At 48.2% G+C, this 17,652-nt stretch overlaps 1 protein-coding gene across 2 annotated transcripts in view; it reads left to right on the top strand.

Moving 5' to 3' along the window:
- The window catches only part of C4H20orf194 (chromosome 4 C20orf194 homolog), a 188,235-nt gene that overhangs the window by 32,093 nt on the left and 138,490 nt on the right, over positions 1 to 17,652 (top strand). For both annotated transcript variants that reach the window (XM_038745460.1, XM_038745459.1), the window contains exons 3-5: positions 8,542 to 8,661; positions 12,993 to 13,117; positions 16,863 to 16,959. In XM_038745460.1, coding sequence (XP_038601388.1) covers positions 8,542 to 8,661; positions 12,993 to 13,117; positions 16,863 to 16,959 — 342 coding nt within the window. The remainder of the gene's footprint in view (positions 1 to 8,541; positions 8,662 to 12,992; positions 13,118 to 16,862; positions 16,960 to 17,652) is intronic.

The following is a 17,652-nucleotide window of genomic DNA, read 5'->3' as shown; positions in this document are numbered from 1 at the left end:
TCTGCGGGGTCGAGGGGGTGGGGAATAAATAAAGGGAGCGAGTTGGGGGGACGCAACCCTGTTTAAGGCGTTGAGGAGCTGTTGAGAAGCAGCGTGGCCTAGTGCATAGCGCCCGGGCCTAGGTTTTAATCCCGGCTCCACCACTTGTCTGCTGTGTGACCTTGGGCAAGTGACTTCATCATCATCATCAATCGTATTTATTGAGCGCTTACTGTGTGCAGAGCACTGTACTGAGCACTTGGGAAGTACAAGTTGGCAACATATAGAGACAGTCCCTACCCAACAGTGGGCTCACAGTCTAAAAGACTTCAGTTCTCTGTGCCTCAGTGACCTCATCTGCAAAATGGGGACGAAGACTGGGAGCCCCACGTGGGACAGGGACCGTGTCCAAGCTGACAACATTGCATATACCCCAGTGCTTAGTGCAGTGCCTGGCACATAGTAAGCCCTTAGCAAAGACCATAAAACGGGGGCGGTCCAGGCCATCCGCATCACAGTTTAGCGCTTAGTCCAGTGCTCTGCACGCAGTAAGCGCTCAATAAATACGATTGATTGATTCATCATCATCATCATCAGTCGTATTTATTGAGCGCTTACTATGTGCAGAGCACTGTACTGAGCACTTGGGAAGTACAAGTTGGCAACATATAGAGACAGTCCCTACCCAACAGTGGGCTCACAGTCTAAAAGACTTCAGTTCTCTGTGCCTCAGTGACCTCATCTGCAAAATGGGGACGAAGACTGGGAGCCCCACGTGGGACAGGGACCGTGTCCAAGCTGACAACATTGCATATACCCCAGTGCTTGGCACAGTGCCTGGCACATAGTAAGCCCTTAGCAAAGACCATAAAACGGGGGCGGTCCAGGCCATCCGCTTCACAGTTCAGCGCTTAGTACAGTGCTCTGCACACAGTAAGCGCTCAATAAATACGATTGATTGATTCAGAAGGCCAAGGTGGGCTGCAGTGGAGCTTTTTCATGTGGCATCTGGGGAGACAGAGCCAGGCAGAAGAATTAGGTGACGGGATTACTCAAATTCACTCAAGAGCATATATTACCTGGAAACAGTTGGTTAAAGCCCCTGTCTGGTAAACAGGAGGTCCTGGGTTCGTATCCCAGCGATGCGGCATTTTCCCCCCTAGACCGTGAGCTTGCTGAGGGCAGGAATTGTCGGCTTGTTGTTCTGTTATCCTCTCCAAAGCGCTCTGCACACAGTAAGCACTCAATAAATACGACTGAACGGATGAATGATTGAATGATCAGCTGCCCTCCCCACGGAGTAACCGGCCAGCCCGTTCTAATCCTGGCTCCACCACTTCATTCATACATCATTCAGATGTTGCCAACTTGCACTTCCCAGGCGCTTAGTACAGTGCTCCACACACAGTAAGCGCTCAATAAATACGATTGATTGATTCAGATGTATTTATTGAGCGCTTACTGTGTGCGGAGCACTGTGCTAAGTGCTTGGAAAGTCGAATTCAGCAATAGAGACAATCCCTACCCAACAGCGGGCTCACAGTCTAGAAGGGGGGAGACGGGCAACAAAACGAGTAGACAGGCATCAATAGCGTCAGTATAAATAAATAGAATTATAGATATATGCACGTAATTAATAAAATAAATAGAATAATAAAAAATAAATATGTTCATATATACACTTCCCTGCTGCGCGACCTTCGGACAGCCACTCGATTTCTCTGGGCCTCGGCGACTTCATCATCATCAATCGTATTTATTGAGCGCTTATTGTGTGCAGAGCACTGTACTAAGTGCTTGGGAAGTATAAATTGGCAACATATATATCTGTGAAACGGAGATGAAGACTGTGAGTCCCATGCGGGGCAGGGACTGTGTCCGACCCGATTAGCTTGGCTCTACCCCAGCGCTTGTTACAGTGCCTGGCATATAGTAGGTGCTTAACAAATACCATTTAAAGAAAAAAAAAAGCCCAGGCCCAGTAACTGAGGTAGGGGAGAGCAATAAGCATCAATGCATTTAGATCTGTGGCTTTGGGCATTTGATATTCAGTGCTTCGCACATAGTAAGTGCTTAACAAATGCCGTTATTATTATTATTACACTCACCCCACCCATAACCCCGCATCAGTTGCATACATATCTTTAAATTATATATTCCATATTACTTATCTGTGCTAATGTCTGCCTCCCCCTCGAGACTATAATCTCATTTTGAGCAAGGACCGCGTCTGTTAATTCTGTTGATTCGTTCCCTCCCAAGCGCTGAGTACAGTACTTTTGTGGGCCTCAGTGGCCTCATCTGTGAAATGGGGATGTGAGCCCCATGCAGAATAGGGACTGTGACGTACCTGATTATCTAGGTACCCGGCACGTACTAAGCGCTCGAGAAATACCACTGATGGTTGGTGATGGGGCTTGAAGGGAGATGAAACAGGGGACTTGTTATATTCTGGGTGTTTCTGGGCTTCCAGAACCTCGCAGGGTCCCAAAGCAATCAGGGAACTTAATGATGAGAATAATTATGGTACTTGTTAAGCACTTACTATGTCCCAAGAACTGTTGTAAGCGCTGGAGTAGGTCCAAGGTAATCAGCTTGGACACCGTCCCTGTTCACATGGGGCTCAGTCTAAGAAGCAGCATGGCGCAGTGGATGGAGCACGGGCCTGGGACTCAGAAGGTCATGGTTCTAATCATCATCATCAATCGTATTTATTGAGCGCTTACTATGTGCAGAGCACTGTACTAAGCGCGTCTTCTCCGTGGCTTTTACTTCTCTGTGCCTCAGTGACCTCATCTGTAAAACGGGGATTAAGAAAGTGACCCCCAAGCGGGACAGGGACTGTGTCCAATCCGATTTGCTTGTATCCGCCCCGGTGCTTAGCGCAGTGCTGGGCACATAGCAAGCGCTTAACGTCATCATCAATCGTATTTATTGAGCGCTTACTATGTACAGAGCACTGTACTAAGCGCTTGGGAAGTACAAATTGGCAACGTATAGAGACAGTCCCTACCCAACAGTGGGCTTACAGTCTAAAAGGGGGAGACAGAGAACGAAACCAAACATACTAACAAGATAAAATAAATAGAATAGATATGTACAAGTAAAATAAATAAATAAATAGAATAATAAATATGTACAAACATATATACATACATAGAGTAATAAATATGTGCAAACATATATACATACATACAGGTGCTGTGGGGAAGGGAAGGAGGTAAGATGGGGGGGATGGAGAGGGGGATGAGGGGGAGAGGAAGGAAGGGGCTCTGTCTGGGAAGGCCTCCTGGAGGAGGTGAGCTCTCAGCAGGGCCTTGAAGGGAGGAAGAGAGCGAGCTTGGCGGATGGGCAGAGGGAGGCCATTCCAGGCCCGGGGGAGGACATGGGCCAGGGGTCGATGGCGGGACAGGCGAGAACGAGGTATGGTGAGGAGATTAGCGGCGGAGGAGCGGAGGGTATTAACAATGGTATTAATTAACAATTAACAATTATGGTATTAACAAATACCATAATTAATTATGGCGAGGGTTGGCCTTTGCAAATGGGCGGGCCCTGATGGGGCTAGTGGGGACTCAGATGACTCTGGGGGCCCGTCTGGTGATTCCCCAGCCAGGAACTCCAGGGCCACGGCAACGCGCCCGGGATTAATTCAAGCTGGGTGTTTCAGGAGGCTCATCGATCCCGGCTGTTAAATCCCTGAGCCGGAGGGTAAAAAGCCTCCCGGGAGGCCCGGATTCCCGTGCTTGCAGGCAAAGTTGGGCGAGATTGGGGAATGGAGAGCCCTCACTTCTGATCCCAGGTTATCTGTCAGCAGGAAACCTGGCCCACATCACAACCCCTGAGCCCATCGTGGGCAGGGACTGTCGCTGTTGATTGTCACATCGTACTCTCCCAAGCTGATGTGCACAAAGTAAGCCCTCGATAAATACGAGTGGAAGAATGAATGAGCGAAACTGTGGGAAAACCGTCAATACCACCCACCAGGCCTGGCCTCAAATCAGGGATTTTATCCCCCGAAATCAGGGATCATCACCCGCCGGGCCGGGGGCGGAGACTTTATTCCTGGGAATGCTGAAAGGCCTGAGTCTTTTTCTGGCAATCCCACAAGCCTGCCAGAACCTTCTACTGGGGGAGATAGTCCGGTGCTCTGCACACAGTAAGCGCTCAATAAATACGATTGATTGATTGAGATGCCACATGGCGACAATGAAGTAGCGTTGGCTAATAATAAAAAGAATTGTGGTATTTGTTAAGCACTAAGCTCCAAGTACCGTTCCAAGTGCTGGAATAGTGGAAAGAGCACGGGCTTGGGAGTCAGGAGGTCATGAGTTCTAATCCCGGCTCTGCCGCCTGTCTGCTGTGTGACCGTGGGTAAGTCATTTTACTTTTCCGTGCCTCAGCCCATCTGTAAAATGGAGATTGAGACTTTGAGCCCCATGCGGGACAGGGTCTGTAGCCAACCCAATTGGCTTGTATCCACCCCAGCGCTTAGTACAGAGCCTGGCACATAGTAAACACTTAACAGGTACCGAGCAATCAATCAATCAATCGTATTTATTAAGCGCTTACTGTGTGCAGAGCACTGTACTAAGCGCTTCACAATTGTTATTATTATTCAAGATAATCAGGTTGGACACAGCTCAGTCAGAGGTTGTGTTTCTAATCCCGGCTCCGCCACTTATCAACTGTGTGACTTAGGGCGAGTCACTTCTCTGTGCCTCAGTTACCTCACCTGTAAAATGGGCATTAAGACTGTGAGCCCACGTGGGACAACCTGATTAACCTTGTATTTACCCAGCACTTAGAACAGTGCTTGGCACATAGCGCTTAACAAATGCCATCATTATTATTATTATTATGTTCCACATTGGGCTCACAGTCTTTAATCTCTATGGTACGTATGAGGAAACTGAATTTTCCCCCACTAGACTGTAGGCTCCTTGTGGGCAGGGAATGTGTCTGTTTTATTGTGTATTGTGCTTTCCCAAGTGCTTATTACAGTGCTTTGCACACAGTAAGCACTCAATAAATACGATTGAGTGAATGAATTCTCAATTCTCTCCTCACTCCATCCACTAGTCAGTCAATCCACACTCTCTGCCTTCTCTCCAACCCAATAATAATAATAATAATAATAATGGCATTTATAAAGCGCTTACTATGTGCAAAGCACTGTTCTAAGCGCTGGGGAGGTTACAAAGCGATGAGGTTGTCCCACAGGGGGCTCACAGTCTTGGTCCCCATTTTACAGATGAGGGAACTGAGGCCCAGAGAAGTGAAGTGACTTGCCCAGAGCCACCCAGCTGACAATTGGCAGAGCCGGGATTTGAACCCCTGACCTCTGACTCCAAAGCCCGGGCTCTTTCCGCTGAGCCGCGCCGCTTCTCAACACAGCCCAGCCCAGGGAGGAAAGACAGAAGGGGAGAAGTGAAATGACTTTCCCAAGGTCACACAGCAGACAAGGGGTGGAGCCAGGATTAGAACCCAGGTCCTTCAGACTCCCAGGCTAATAGACCATGCTATTTCCTCATACTATTCATTCCTTCAGTTCATTCAATCATATTTATTGAGCGCTTAGCATGTGCAGAGCACTGTACTAAGCACTTGGAAAGTACAATTCGGCAATCAAGAGAGACAATCCCTGCCCATACCAGGTTTACAGTCTAGAAAAGTCATGGGTCCTAATCCCGGCTCTGCCATTTGTCTTTTGGGTGACCCTGGGCAAGTCACTTGACTTCTCTGGAACTCATTTCCTTCATCTGTGAAACAGGGATTAAGACTGTGAGCTCCACGTGAGACCGAGACTGTGTCCAACACGATTTGTGTGTATCCACCCCAGCGCCTGGCACATAGTAAGTGCTTAACAAATACCGTAATTGTTATTAATTATTATTATTTTTCGAGACCTCAGTTTCCCCTACTCACCCACTTCCAAATCCCTTGTCTCGGTGGCCATTTATGGGGCCCTGGAGGCATCCTTTCAGAACCTGTATTTCAGGCCCAGGTTCTTAGAGAAACCGGTGTCTCTGGCAGGTCTCCACAGCTGCCTCCTTCGCGTTCCCATCCCTCAGTCCAACCTACAGAGTCAAGCCGGGAGACGAGGCAGGAAGAGCAGCGTGGCCTAATGGCTAGGGCCTGGGCCTAGAAGTCAAAAGGTCATGGGTTCTAATCTCGACTCCGCCACTTGTCTGCCACGTGACCCCGGGCAAGTGGCTTCACTTCGCTGAGCCTCGTGGAAAACGGGGATTGAGACCGCGAGCCCCACGTGGGACAGGAACTGTGTCGGACCCACCCCAGCGTTTCGTACAGTGCCCGGCCCATAGTGAACGCTTAACAAGTACCAATTTGTTAAGCGCTTCTCCTAGCCCACCTTGATTACTCTGTCAGCCTCCTTGCCGACCTCCCTGCCTCCTGTCTGTCCCCACTCCAGTCCATGCTTCACTCTGTTGCCCGGATCACTTTTCTACAAAAATGATCAGTCCACGTTTCCCCACTCTCCAAGGATCCTCCAGCGGTTGCCCGTCTACCCCGCCTCAAACAGAAACTCCTCACCATCGGCTTTAAAGCACTCAATCACCTTGGCCCGTCCCACCTTGCCTTGCCATTCTCATATTGCAACCCGGCCCAATCAATCAATCAATCAATCAATCAATCGTATTTATCAATCAATCAATCAATCAATCGTATTTATTGAGCGCTTACTGTGTGCAGAGCACTGTACTAAGCGCTTGGGAAGTACAAGTTGGCAACATATAGAGACAGTCCCTACCCAACGGCGGGCTCACAGTCTAAAAGGGGGAGACGGAGAACAAAACCAAACATACTAACAAAATAAAATGAATAGAATAGATATGTACAAGTAAAATAAATAAATAAATAGAGTAATAAATATGTACAAACATATATACATATATACATATACATATATTCTAATCCTGGCTCCGACTCATGTCTGCTGTGTGACCTTGGGCAAGCCAATTAACTTCTCTGTGCCTCAGTTCCCTCATCTGGAAAATGGGGATGGAAACCGCGAGCCCCACGTGGGACAATCTGATTACCTTATATCTACCCCAGTGCTTAGAACAGTGTGTGGCACATTCATTTATTCACTCAATCGTATTTATTGAGCTCTTACTGCGTGCAGAGCACTGTACTAAGAGCTTGGGAAGTACAAGTTGGCAACATATAGAGACGGTCCCTACCCAACAGTGGGCTCACAGTCTAGAAGGCGCATAGTAAGCACTTAACAAATGCCATAATTATTATTATTTTTGCTGGTTCTCATCCCACCTCTGGCCCGAAACGCCCTCCCTCCCCAAATCCGACAGACAATGACTCTCCCCTCCTTCCATGCCTTATTGAAGGCACATTTCCTCCAAGAGGCCTTCCCTGACTAAGCCCTAATTTCCTTTTCTTCCACTGCCCTCTGCGTCTCCCTGACTTGCTACCTTTATTCACCTGCCCCTCCAAGCCCCACAGCACTTCTGTACGTATCCGTAATTTATTTGTTAAGCCCCTTTTAGACTGTTAGCCCACTGTTGGGTAGGGACTGTCTCTATATGTTGCCAATTTGGACTTCCCAAGCGCTTAGTACAGTGCTCTGCACACAGAAGCGCTCAATAAATACGATTGATGATGATTAATATCTGTCTCCCCTTCTAGAATGTAAACTCATGGTGCAGTGGCTAGAAGATGGACCAAGGTCATGGGTTCTAATCCCAGCTCCACCACTTGTCTGCTGTGTGAGCCCGGGCAAGTCACTTCACTTCCCTGGGCCTCAGTTCCCTCACTTGGAAATTGGGGATGGAGACCCACGAGGGACAGGGACTGTGTCCAACACGATTTGCTTGTATTGGCCACTGCACTTTGTATAGTACCTAATAAATACCGCAATTATCATTATTTTTAAGCTCACTATGGGCAGAGAATGTGTCTGTTATATTGTCCTCTCCCAAGCATTTAGTACAGTGCTCTGCACACAATAAGCACTCAATAAATATAGTGCCTAATAAATACCACCATTATTATTATTTTTAAGCTCACTATGGGCAGAGAATGTGTCTGTTGTATTGTCCTCTCCCAAGCATTTAGTACAGTGCTCTGCACACAATAAGCACTCAGTAAATATAGTGCCTAATAAATACCACCATTATTATTATTTTTAAGCTCACTATGGGCAGAGAATGTGTCTGTTACATTGTCCTCTCCCAGGCATTTAGTACAGTGCTGTGCACACAATAAGCACTCAGTAAATATAGTGCCTAATAAATACCACCATTATTATTATTTTTAAGCTCACTATGGGCAGAGAATGTGTCTGTTATATTGTCCTCTCCCAGGCATTTAGTACAGTGCTCTGCACACAATAAGCACTCAGTAAATACAATTGATTGGTTAATTGATACCACTAAAAAAAAATCCAGGACCTCTGAGACCTTCCCAGAGGCTGGGGATTTCCCTCACTGTCTCTCTGCGCGGCTCAATGGCTTGGTATAGTGCTCTGTACACGGTAAGTGCTCAATAAATATGATTGAATGAATGGCTCCATTTCTCTCGTAGGAATCGACAGCCGCTACAACGAAGGCTGCAGGGAGCTGGCCAATTATCTCCTCTTCGGACTGTACAACCAGAACCATGCCGATCTGGAACGGACGGGGTTTTCCGAAGACATCCTGGATGGTGAGTCCCGTCCCCCTCCGCCACCCGCCCCCGGCAGAGGAATTTCTCCCAGAGCCGTTGTTAAATAATAATAATAATTGTGGTATTTATTAAGCTCTTACTATGTGCCAAGCGCTGGGGTAGATACAAGCAAATTGGATTGGATAGAGTCCCTGTCCCACATGGGGCTCACAGTCTCCATCCCCATTTTCCAGGGAACCGAGGCCCAGAGAATTGACTCAGACAAGGTCACGCAGCAGATAAGTGGTGGAGCCGGGATTAGAACTCATGGTCTTCTGACGCCGAGGCTTGGGCTCTAGCCACTGCGCCATGCGGCTTCCCCTATATCGTGGTGCCGAGGAATGGAAGAACTGAGCGGGATATCCTTTCCTCATCCCGCGGCTTTCATTTTCGGGTCTGCCGCTGGAAGAGGTCCGGGATCATGTCAGACCCCTGGCCGATAAAAGAACAGGAACCAAGGGGATAGACCCCCGTCAGGGAGTCGGAAGGACCTGGGTTCTAATCGCAGCCCCACCACTTGTTGGCTGGGGGACCTTGGGTGAGTCACTTCACTGCTCTAGGCCTCAGTTGCCTCATCTGTAAAATTCGCTCAATCACATCTTTTGAGCGCTTATTGTGTGCAAAGCACTGGACTAAGCACTTGGGAGAGTACAGCACATCTACAAATGGGGATGAAGACGGGGAAGCTTCATGTGGGGCAGGGATTGCATCCAACCTGATTAGCCGGTATCTACTCCAGCGCTTAGAACAATGTGTGGCACCTAGTAAGTGCTTAACAAATCCCCTAAAAAAAAAAAAAAGGAACCATTACCCCATCTGCTGATTCTCTAGGCAGTAAGTCTGATTTAGGGCTGTGAACCTTCCCTGGTTGCTGAATTTAGCTGGGGCAGTCTCTCCCCTAACTGTGAGATGGGGGATCAGAAGAGCTCCTTTAAGGACCATGGGTACCTTCCCCAGGCCCCTCTTCATGTGGAATTACCCCACATCTCCAAGGCAGGTACGTGGGTAGTTGCGAGCCTGGCATATAGTAAGTGATTATGAAATGATATTTAAAAAGGGGGGGAGGAAAAAAAAGCTCCATTAGGGTCTAGAGGCACTTTCTCCAGGCCCCACTTCTTGTGAAATCACCACCCAGCTCTGAGGCGGGCACGTGGGTAGTTGCAAGCAGGCCCAAAAGCTGGGTGCCAGGCCTGGGCAGGGCATTCCAGCTCTCAAGGCAGTAATCCCCCTCCTTCTTTGATCCTTTCCTTTAACGGGGACTCTTCCCCAGTTGAAGCATTGGTGCCCAGTGGATAGAGCCCAGGAGGCATAAGGACTTGGCTCCTAATCCCGGCTCCGCCACCCGTCTGTTGTGTGACCGTGGACGAGTCACTTCACTTCTCTGTCCCTCGGTTATCTCATCTTTTAAACGGGGATGAAGACCGTGAGCCCCATGTGGGACCGAGACTGTGTCCAACCTGGGTTACCAACTTGTAACCCAGCATTTCTTACAGTGCCTGGCATATAGTAAGTGATTATGAAATGACATTTAAAAAGGGGGGAGGAAAAAAAAAAGCTTCATTAGGGTCTACAGGCACTTCAGGCCCCACTTCTTGTGAAATCACCACCCAGCTCCGAGGTGGGCATGTGGGTAGTTGTGAACAGGTCCAAAAGCAGGGTGCCAGGCCTGGGCAGGGCATTCCAGCTCTGAGGCAGCCGCCCCTTCCCCTCCACCCCCCATTTTTATGCTCCTTTCCTTCAAGAGGACTTTTCCCCAATTGTGGTCGTGGTGGACTTTTCCCCAAATCTGTGTCTTTCAAGGTGGCCTCCGTGTACACGGCTCTCTCCATCCTACCCCATCACCCCCAGCTGGGACACGAAAGAGCCTTTATAATAATAATAATTGTGGTATTCGTTAAGCGCTTACGATGTGCCAGGCACTGTACTAAGCCCTGGGGTGGATACATGCAAATCAGGCTGGACACAGTCCCTGCCCCACATGGGGCCCACCGTCTCAATCCCCATTTTACAGATGAGGGACCTGAGGTACAGAGAAGTGAAGTGACTCGCCCGAGGTCACAATAGACAAGTATCAGAGCCGGAATTAAAACCCATGACTTTCTGAATCCCAGACCCACGCTCTATCCACTGTGCCCTGCTCTTTATTTCAAGTATGTCTTTGGGGAAGCCTCTGAAGATGCTTTTGTCACTGAGGCAAGGCAGGGCGACGACGGTCTAGTTTTCTATCTCTCAATATTCCTGTCACCATTCACCGGAGCGGGCAGCTTGGTTTCTACACACACTGGGCTGTCGCCCACTTAACTCTAGGACTTAGCTGGCAAAAGGACCAAAAAAGGCCAAAAGACGTGAAGGAGAGTAAGGATTTGGGGGACTGGGAAGTGTGGGAAAGACAGGGAAGGCTCCCAGAGATAGTCCTCCTTTCCTGGGCTGTCCTGAAGCATCTTTTTTTTAACAAGTGAAGGAAATGCCACAGCAGTGGCTAAGTTCAGTTGTTCCTTTTACGGGATGCTTTTTTTTTTTAATAGAGAGAGCTGGTCATGTAAAAATCCCCCAGGCTGCATTTGAGTTTTAAATGGAAAAAACATGTTTTCCATGCCTGCCAGCAGTTACCACTTTGAGAGACCCTTTGAGGGCCCCATGGCCTTATTTTTGACAGTTTGCTTCAATTCTCAGTGCTTAGTACAGTGTCTGGCACATAGCACTTAACAAATGCCATAATTATTAACACATGGATCTCTAGGTCCATGTATCTTAAACTGTAGGGGAATACATGCTTCAGTTTGTGAAGCATGTCCAAGTTCAATATGTTGCCAACTTGTACTTCTCAAGCGCTTAGTAGAGTGCTCTGCACACAGTAAGCGCTCAATAAATACTGTTGATTGATTGATTGATTCAGTTTATGAGTAAAACACATGAATCTCTAGATCTGTATATCTTAAACTGTAGAAGAATACGTGTTTCAATTAGTAGGTAAAATACATGGATCTCGAGGTCCGTGTATTTTAAACTGTTGGGGAATGCGTGTTTCAATTTATGGATAAAACGTGGATCTTAGGTCCATGTATCCTAAGCTGTAGGGGAATACACACTTCAATTTATAGGTAAAACACATGGATCTCAATGTTTGTGTATTTTTAACTGTTGGGGAATAAGTGTTTCAACTTCAACACATGGATCCCTAGGTATGTGTATCTTAAAATGCAGGGGAATATGTGCTTCAGTTTATGGGTAAAATGCATAGATCTCTTGGTCTATGTATTTTAAACTATAGATAAATGCATGCTTCAATTTATAGGTAAAACATGGATCTCTAGGTCTGTGTATTTTAAACTGTAGAGAAATACGTGCTTCAATTTATAGGTAAAACACATGGATCGCTAGGTCCGTGCATCCTAAGCTGTAGGGGAATACGTGCTTCAATTTAAGATGAAACACATGGATCTCTATGTTCCTGTATTTTAAACAGTTGGGGAACACGTGTTTCAATTTATAGGTAAAGCACATGGATCTCTAGGTCCGTGTATTATTACACTGTAGGGGAATACACGTTTCAATTTATAGGTAAAATACATGGATCTCTAGGTTCGTGTATTTTAAACAGTTGGGGAATACGTCCTTCAATTTATAGGTAAAATACATGGATCTCTAGGTCCACGTATCCTAAGCTGAAGGGGAGTACACTGCATTTCTGTATCATTTTAATTTTCCCAAAGTACTTTCTCATCAGTAATCTCTCTTCTTTTAAATCCTCGTACCATCCCTGTGAGGTAGGGAGGGCCAGGTGTCATCCCCTTTTACAGATGAGAAAACAGACCCGGGGAGGGGATTGAATGACGCGTTCGAGGTGATCCAGGGGATTCCTGGCAAAGCAGACACTGGAACCCAGGGGTCCTGCCTCCCAGCCCTGTGTTCAGGTCATTCAGTTGTATTTATTGAGCGCGGCCTGTGTGCAGAGCACTGGACTAAGTGCTTGGGAGAGTCCAATAAATCAGAGTTGTGACATTCCCTGACTGCAATGAACCTACAGTCTGTAGGGACTTATTGAGTGCTACCTGCGTGCAGAGCACTGAACTAAGCGCTTGTGAGAGTTCAGTATAATAGAGTCGTAAAAATGTTCCCCATCCACAACAAACTCCCAACCAGTTTCCCTTTGCGTTGCCAGGCACACAGTAATGCTTAACAAATACTGCAATTATCATTATTATTACTATTATTTTCTTTCCGAATTCCAATTCCTTCCCTCTTATTGGAATGAGATTTCTGATTCCCCGTTCACCGATCACTTTGCCTCGGAAGTAACCGTCATCTTGCGCTCTGTTCCGATTTCCTAGATGTCATCATCTTGATAAAGCCGGACAGCGTCCACCTCTACTGCAACCCTGTCAACTACTGTCACCTCCTACCCTACGTGGCGTTTTGGAGAAATCTGCATTTCCACTGCATGACGGAAAGCGAGGTGAGGGCTTGGTCCATTCCTTCATTCATTCAATCATATTTGAGCACTTACTGTGAACAGAGCGCTGTACTAAGCGCTTGGGAGAGTACAGCACAACAGGAAACAGACACATTCCCTGCCCACAACGAGCTTACAGTCTAGCTATGCGCAGCTAGCTTCAGGGGTAGGGTTGCTGTTCTCTGAGGAGAGAATCAGAAAGACCTGGGTTCTAATCCCAGCTCCGTGACTTTTCTGCTGTGTGTCCTTGGGTGAGTCACTTTCCTCAGTTCCCTCATCTGTCAAATGTCAGAGGTCATGCGTTCAAATCCCGGCTCCGCCAACTGTCAGCTGTGTGACTTTGGGCAAGTCACTTAACTTCTCTGGGCCTCATCTGTAAATAATAATAATAATAATTATAATGGCATTTATTAAGCGCTTACTATGTTCAAAGCACTGTTCTAAGCGCTGGGAAGGTTACAAGGTGACCAGGTTGTCCCATGGGGGGCTCACAGTCTTAATCCCCGTTTTACAGATGAGGTAACTGAGGCACAGAGAAGTTAAGTGACTTGCCCACTTGCACACTTTTTGGCACTGACCCCTGACCAGTGACTCCAAAGCCCGGGCTTTTTCCACCGAGCCACACTGTCAAATGGGGATTAGGACTGTGGACAACCTGATCACTGTGTCACCTCCCCAGCGCTTAGAGCAGTGCTTTGCACATAGTAAGCGCTTAATAGATGCCAGCATTATTATTATTTTTCTACACAAACGTTCAGGACGCATCTTGCCCCCTCCTCAGAAAACTGGAGCGTTCGCCCACCCACTTCTGCATCAAATAAAAACTCACCGTTGACTTTAAAGCAGTCCACCGCCTTGCCCCCTCCTTGTGCCAAGCAGGTCGAGCCGATCAGGTTCCACTCCTGTGCCGCTGGCCTCCCACCAGGCAGGGCAAGGGAACCTGAGCCGGGCAATGCCCGGGGTTAAACCGTGGGCAACCAGCACAGAATCAGGTTGGCTGGGAGGCTGGGAATGAGGGCTCCATACCCTCCACCTGCCCTCCTCTCTCCCGTCCTCTTTCCCAGTCTCCCTCCAGTCCACTGGGCAAGAGTCTCGGCGGCAGCAGACTTCAATTTGCCTAGGTGTGTGTGCCTGCTTTGTGAACAATGCTTTTTGCCGGGGCACTGTTGAAATTCATTCATTCAGTCGTGTGTACTGAGCGCTTACTGTGCAAGACAGTAATAAACAGTGACATTCTGTTAAATCATCATCATCGTCATCAATCGTATTTATTGAGCACTTACTATGTGCAGAGCACTGTACTAAGCACTTGGGAAGTACAAATTGACAACATGTAGAGACAGTCCCTACCCAACAGTGGGCTCACAGTCTAAAAGGGGGAGACAGAACAAAACCAAACACACTAAGAAAATAAAATAAATAGAATAGATATGTACAAGTAAAATAAATAAATAAATAGGGTAATAAATATGTATAAACATATATACATATATACAGGTGCTGTGGGGAAGGAAAGGAGGCAAGATGGGGGGGATGGAGAGGGGGACGAGGGGGAGAGGAAGGAAGGGGCTCAGTCTGGGAAGGCCTCCTGGAGGAGGTGAGCTCTCAGCAGGGCCTTGAAGGGAGGAAGAGAGCGAGCTTGGCGGATGGGCAGAGGGAGGGCATTCCAGGCCCGGGTTCGATGGCGGGACAGGCGAGAACGAGGTACGGTGAGGAGATTAGCGGCGGAGGAGCGGAGGGTGCGGGCTGGGCTGGAGAAGGAGAGAAGGGAGGTGAGGTAGGAGGGGGCGAGGGGATGGACAGCCTTGAAGCCCAGGGTGAGGAGTTTCTGCCTGATGCACAGATTGATTGGTAGCCACTGGAGATTTTTGAGATTTTAAATCCCTCTTATCCCCCTTTGCCTTATGTCACTGGGCTCTGCTGTTTTCTCTTTTTTTTTTTTTAAGGTATTTCTTAAGTGCTTACCGTGTGCCAGGCACCACACTAAGCGCTGAGGTGGATGCGAGCAAATGGAGTTGAAAACGGTCCCTGTCCCAGGCGGGGCTCACAGTCTCAGTCCTTGTGTTCCAGATGAGGTCACTGAGGCCCAGAGAAGGGAATCAATCAATCAATCAATCGTATTTATTGAGCGCTTACTATGTGCAGAGCACTGTACTAAGCGCTTGGGAAGTACAAATTGGCAACACATAGAGACAGTCCCTGCCCAACAGTGGGCTCACAATCTAAAAGGGGGAAACAGAGAACAGAACCAAACATAAAGGGAAGTAACTCGTCCAAGGCAACCCAGAAGAGAGGTGGAGGAGTTGGGGCCAGGTCCTTCTGATTCCCGGGCCCATGCTGTAGCCACTAGGCCATTCTGCTTGTCATGTCCAAATCTCATGTGCAAATCCTTCATTTGCTGATTTATATTAATCAGTAATCACCCTCCACTCCTCTGCCTCTAACCTCCTCACTGTACCTCGTTCTCACCTGTCCCTCCATTGACCCCTGAACCATCCTCCCCCTGGCCCGGAATGCCCTCCCTCCACACATCTGCCAAGCTAGCTCTCTTCCTCCCTTCAAAGCCCTACTGAGAGCTCACCTCCTCCAAGAGGCCTTCCCAGACTGAGCCCCCTTTTTCCTCTCCTCCTCCCCATCCCCCCGCCCTACTTCCTTCCCCTCCCACAGCACCTTTATATGTACAGATTTATTACTCCATTTATTTTACTTCTGCATATTTACTATTCTATTTATTTTGTTAATGACGTGCATTTAGCTTTAATTCTATTTGTTCTGACGGCTTGACACCTGCCCACCTGTTTTATTTTGTTGTCTGTCTCCCCCTTCTAGACTGTGAGCCCGTTGTTGGGTAGGGACCGTCTCTGTATGTTGCCAATTTGTACTTCCCAAGCGCTTAGTACAGTGCTCTGCACACAGTAAGTGCTCAATAAATACGATTGAATGAATGAATGATATTAATGTCTGTCTCCCCCTCTAAACTGTAAGCTCGCTGTGGGCGGGGACAAGTCTACCAACTCTGGTATATTGGACTCTCCCAAGCGCTTAGTACAGTGCCCTGCACACCCAGTAAGCACTCAGTTAATAGGATTGATTGATTATCTCCATTTCATCTATCTCATCGTCGACCTCCAGCCCACCTCCTGTCTCTGGCCTGAAACACCCTCCCTCTTCATAGCTGACAGACAGTGACTCCCCTCACCTTCAAAACGTTATTGAAGGCCCATCTTCTAGACTGTGAGCCCACTGTCGGGTAGGGACTGTCTCTATATGTTGCCAACTTGTACTTCCCAAGCGCTTAGTACAGTGCTCTGCACACAGTAAGCGCTCAATAAATAAGATTGATCGATCGATTGATCTCCTTCAGGAGGCCTTCCCTGACTACGCCCTCCTTTCCTCTTCCTTCTGCATTGCCCTAGCGCTTGGATTTGGTCTCTTGATTCACCCCCGCCCGGCCTCAGCCCCACAGCACTTATGTCCAGATTCGTAAATTATCAATTTCTATTAAAGTCCATCTCCTCCTCTAGACTCTAAGCTGATTGTGAGCGGGAGACGTGTGTGCCATCTCTGTTCTTTTGTACCGTCCCAAGTGCTTAGCGAAGTCAGCCTAGTAAGCGCTCAATAAATAACGACTGATCGATTGATGGATTGGGCCCAGGGCTGCTGTTGCTTTGGAAGGGTCAGGGGCTCAGCCCGCTCTGTGTGGGCCTTTGGAAAAATGGATGGACCACCCGCCTCTTCTCCCTTTCAGTACGAAGACGAAGAAGCCGCGGAGGAGTTCAAAATCTCAAGCTTCGTGGACATGGTTCGAGACTGCAGCCGGATCGGCATTCCCTACAGCTCCCAAGGTGAGTGAGCCTCCGGCCGGGACGTGAGCGTGAACCCTCTTCACTGAGCAGCTGACGTTTGCGGAGCAGAGCGCTGTGCTAAGCCCTCAGGAGAGGACGGCAGAGAAGCAGCGTGGCGTGGTGGATAGAGCCCGGGACCGGGAGTCGGAAGGACCTGGGTTCTAATTCTGGATCCACCGCTTGTCTTCTGTGTGGCCTTGGGCAAGTCAGTTCACCTCTTTGGCCCTCATTTACTTCATCTTGAAAATGGGGATGGAGCCTATGAGACCCACGTGGGACAGGGACTGTGTCCAACCTGATTTGCTTGTATCCACCCCAGCATGTAGTACAGTGCCCGGCCCATATAGTAAGCGCTTCACAAATTGTTATTATTGTTATTAGACTTGGTAGACATGACTAACCGCCAGCTGGCCCGCGTGTTGGGGGGACCTCAGAGCCATCCCTTCCCGTCTGGGAGGCGAGCCGACGGGTCTGTGAAGAGTTTAGGCTGGTGGAGCCTATCGAAGGGGAAGCCGTGTTGTCGGCCTTGATTAGTTTATTTTCCCCTTTCTCTTCCAGAATAATACTAAGCGCTTAATATTTGCCAAGCACTGTTCTAAGCGCTGGGGTAGATACAACCTAATCGGGTTGGACGCAGTCCTTGTCCCACAGGATGCTCACGCTTTTAATCCCCATTATCCAGATGAGGGAACT

This window comes from Tachyglossus aculeatus, chromosome 4 (genome assembly GCF_015852505.1).
Source record: "Tachyglossus aculeatus isolate mTacAcu1 chromosome 4, mTacAcu1.pri, whole genome shotgun sequence".
NCBI lineage: Eukaryota > Metazoa > Chordata > Mammalia > Monotremata > Tachyglossidae > Tachyglossus > Tachyglossus aculeatus.
The sequence above is the reverse complement of the archived record's forward strand: the minus strand, read 5'-3'. Positions and strand labels throughout refer to the sequence as shown.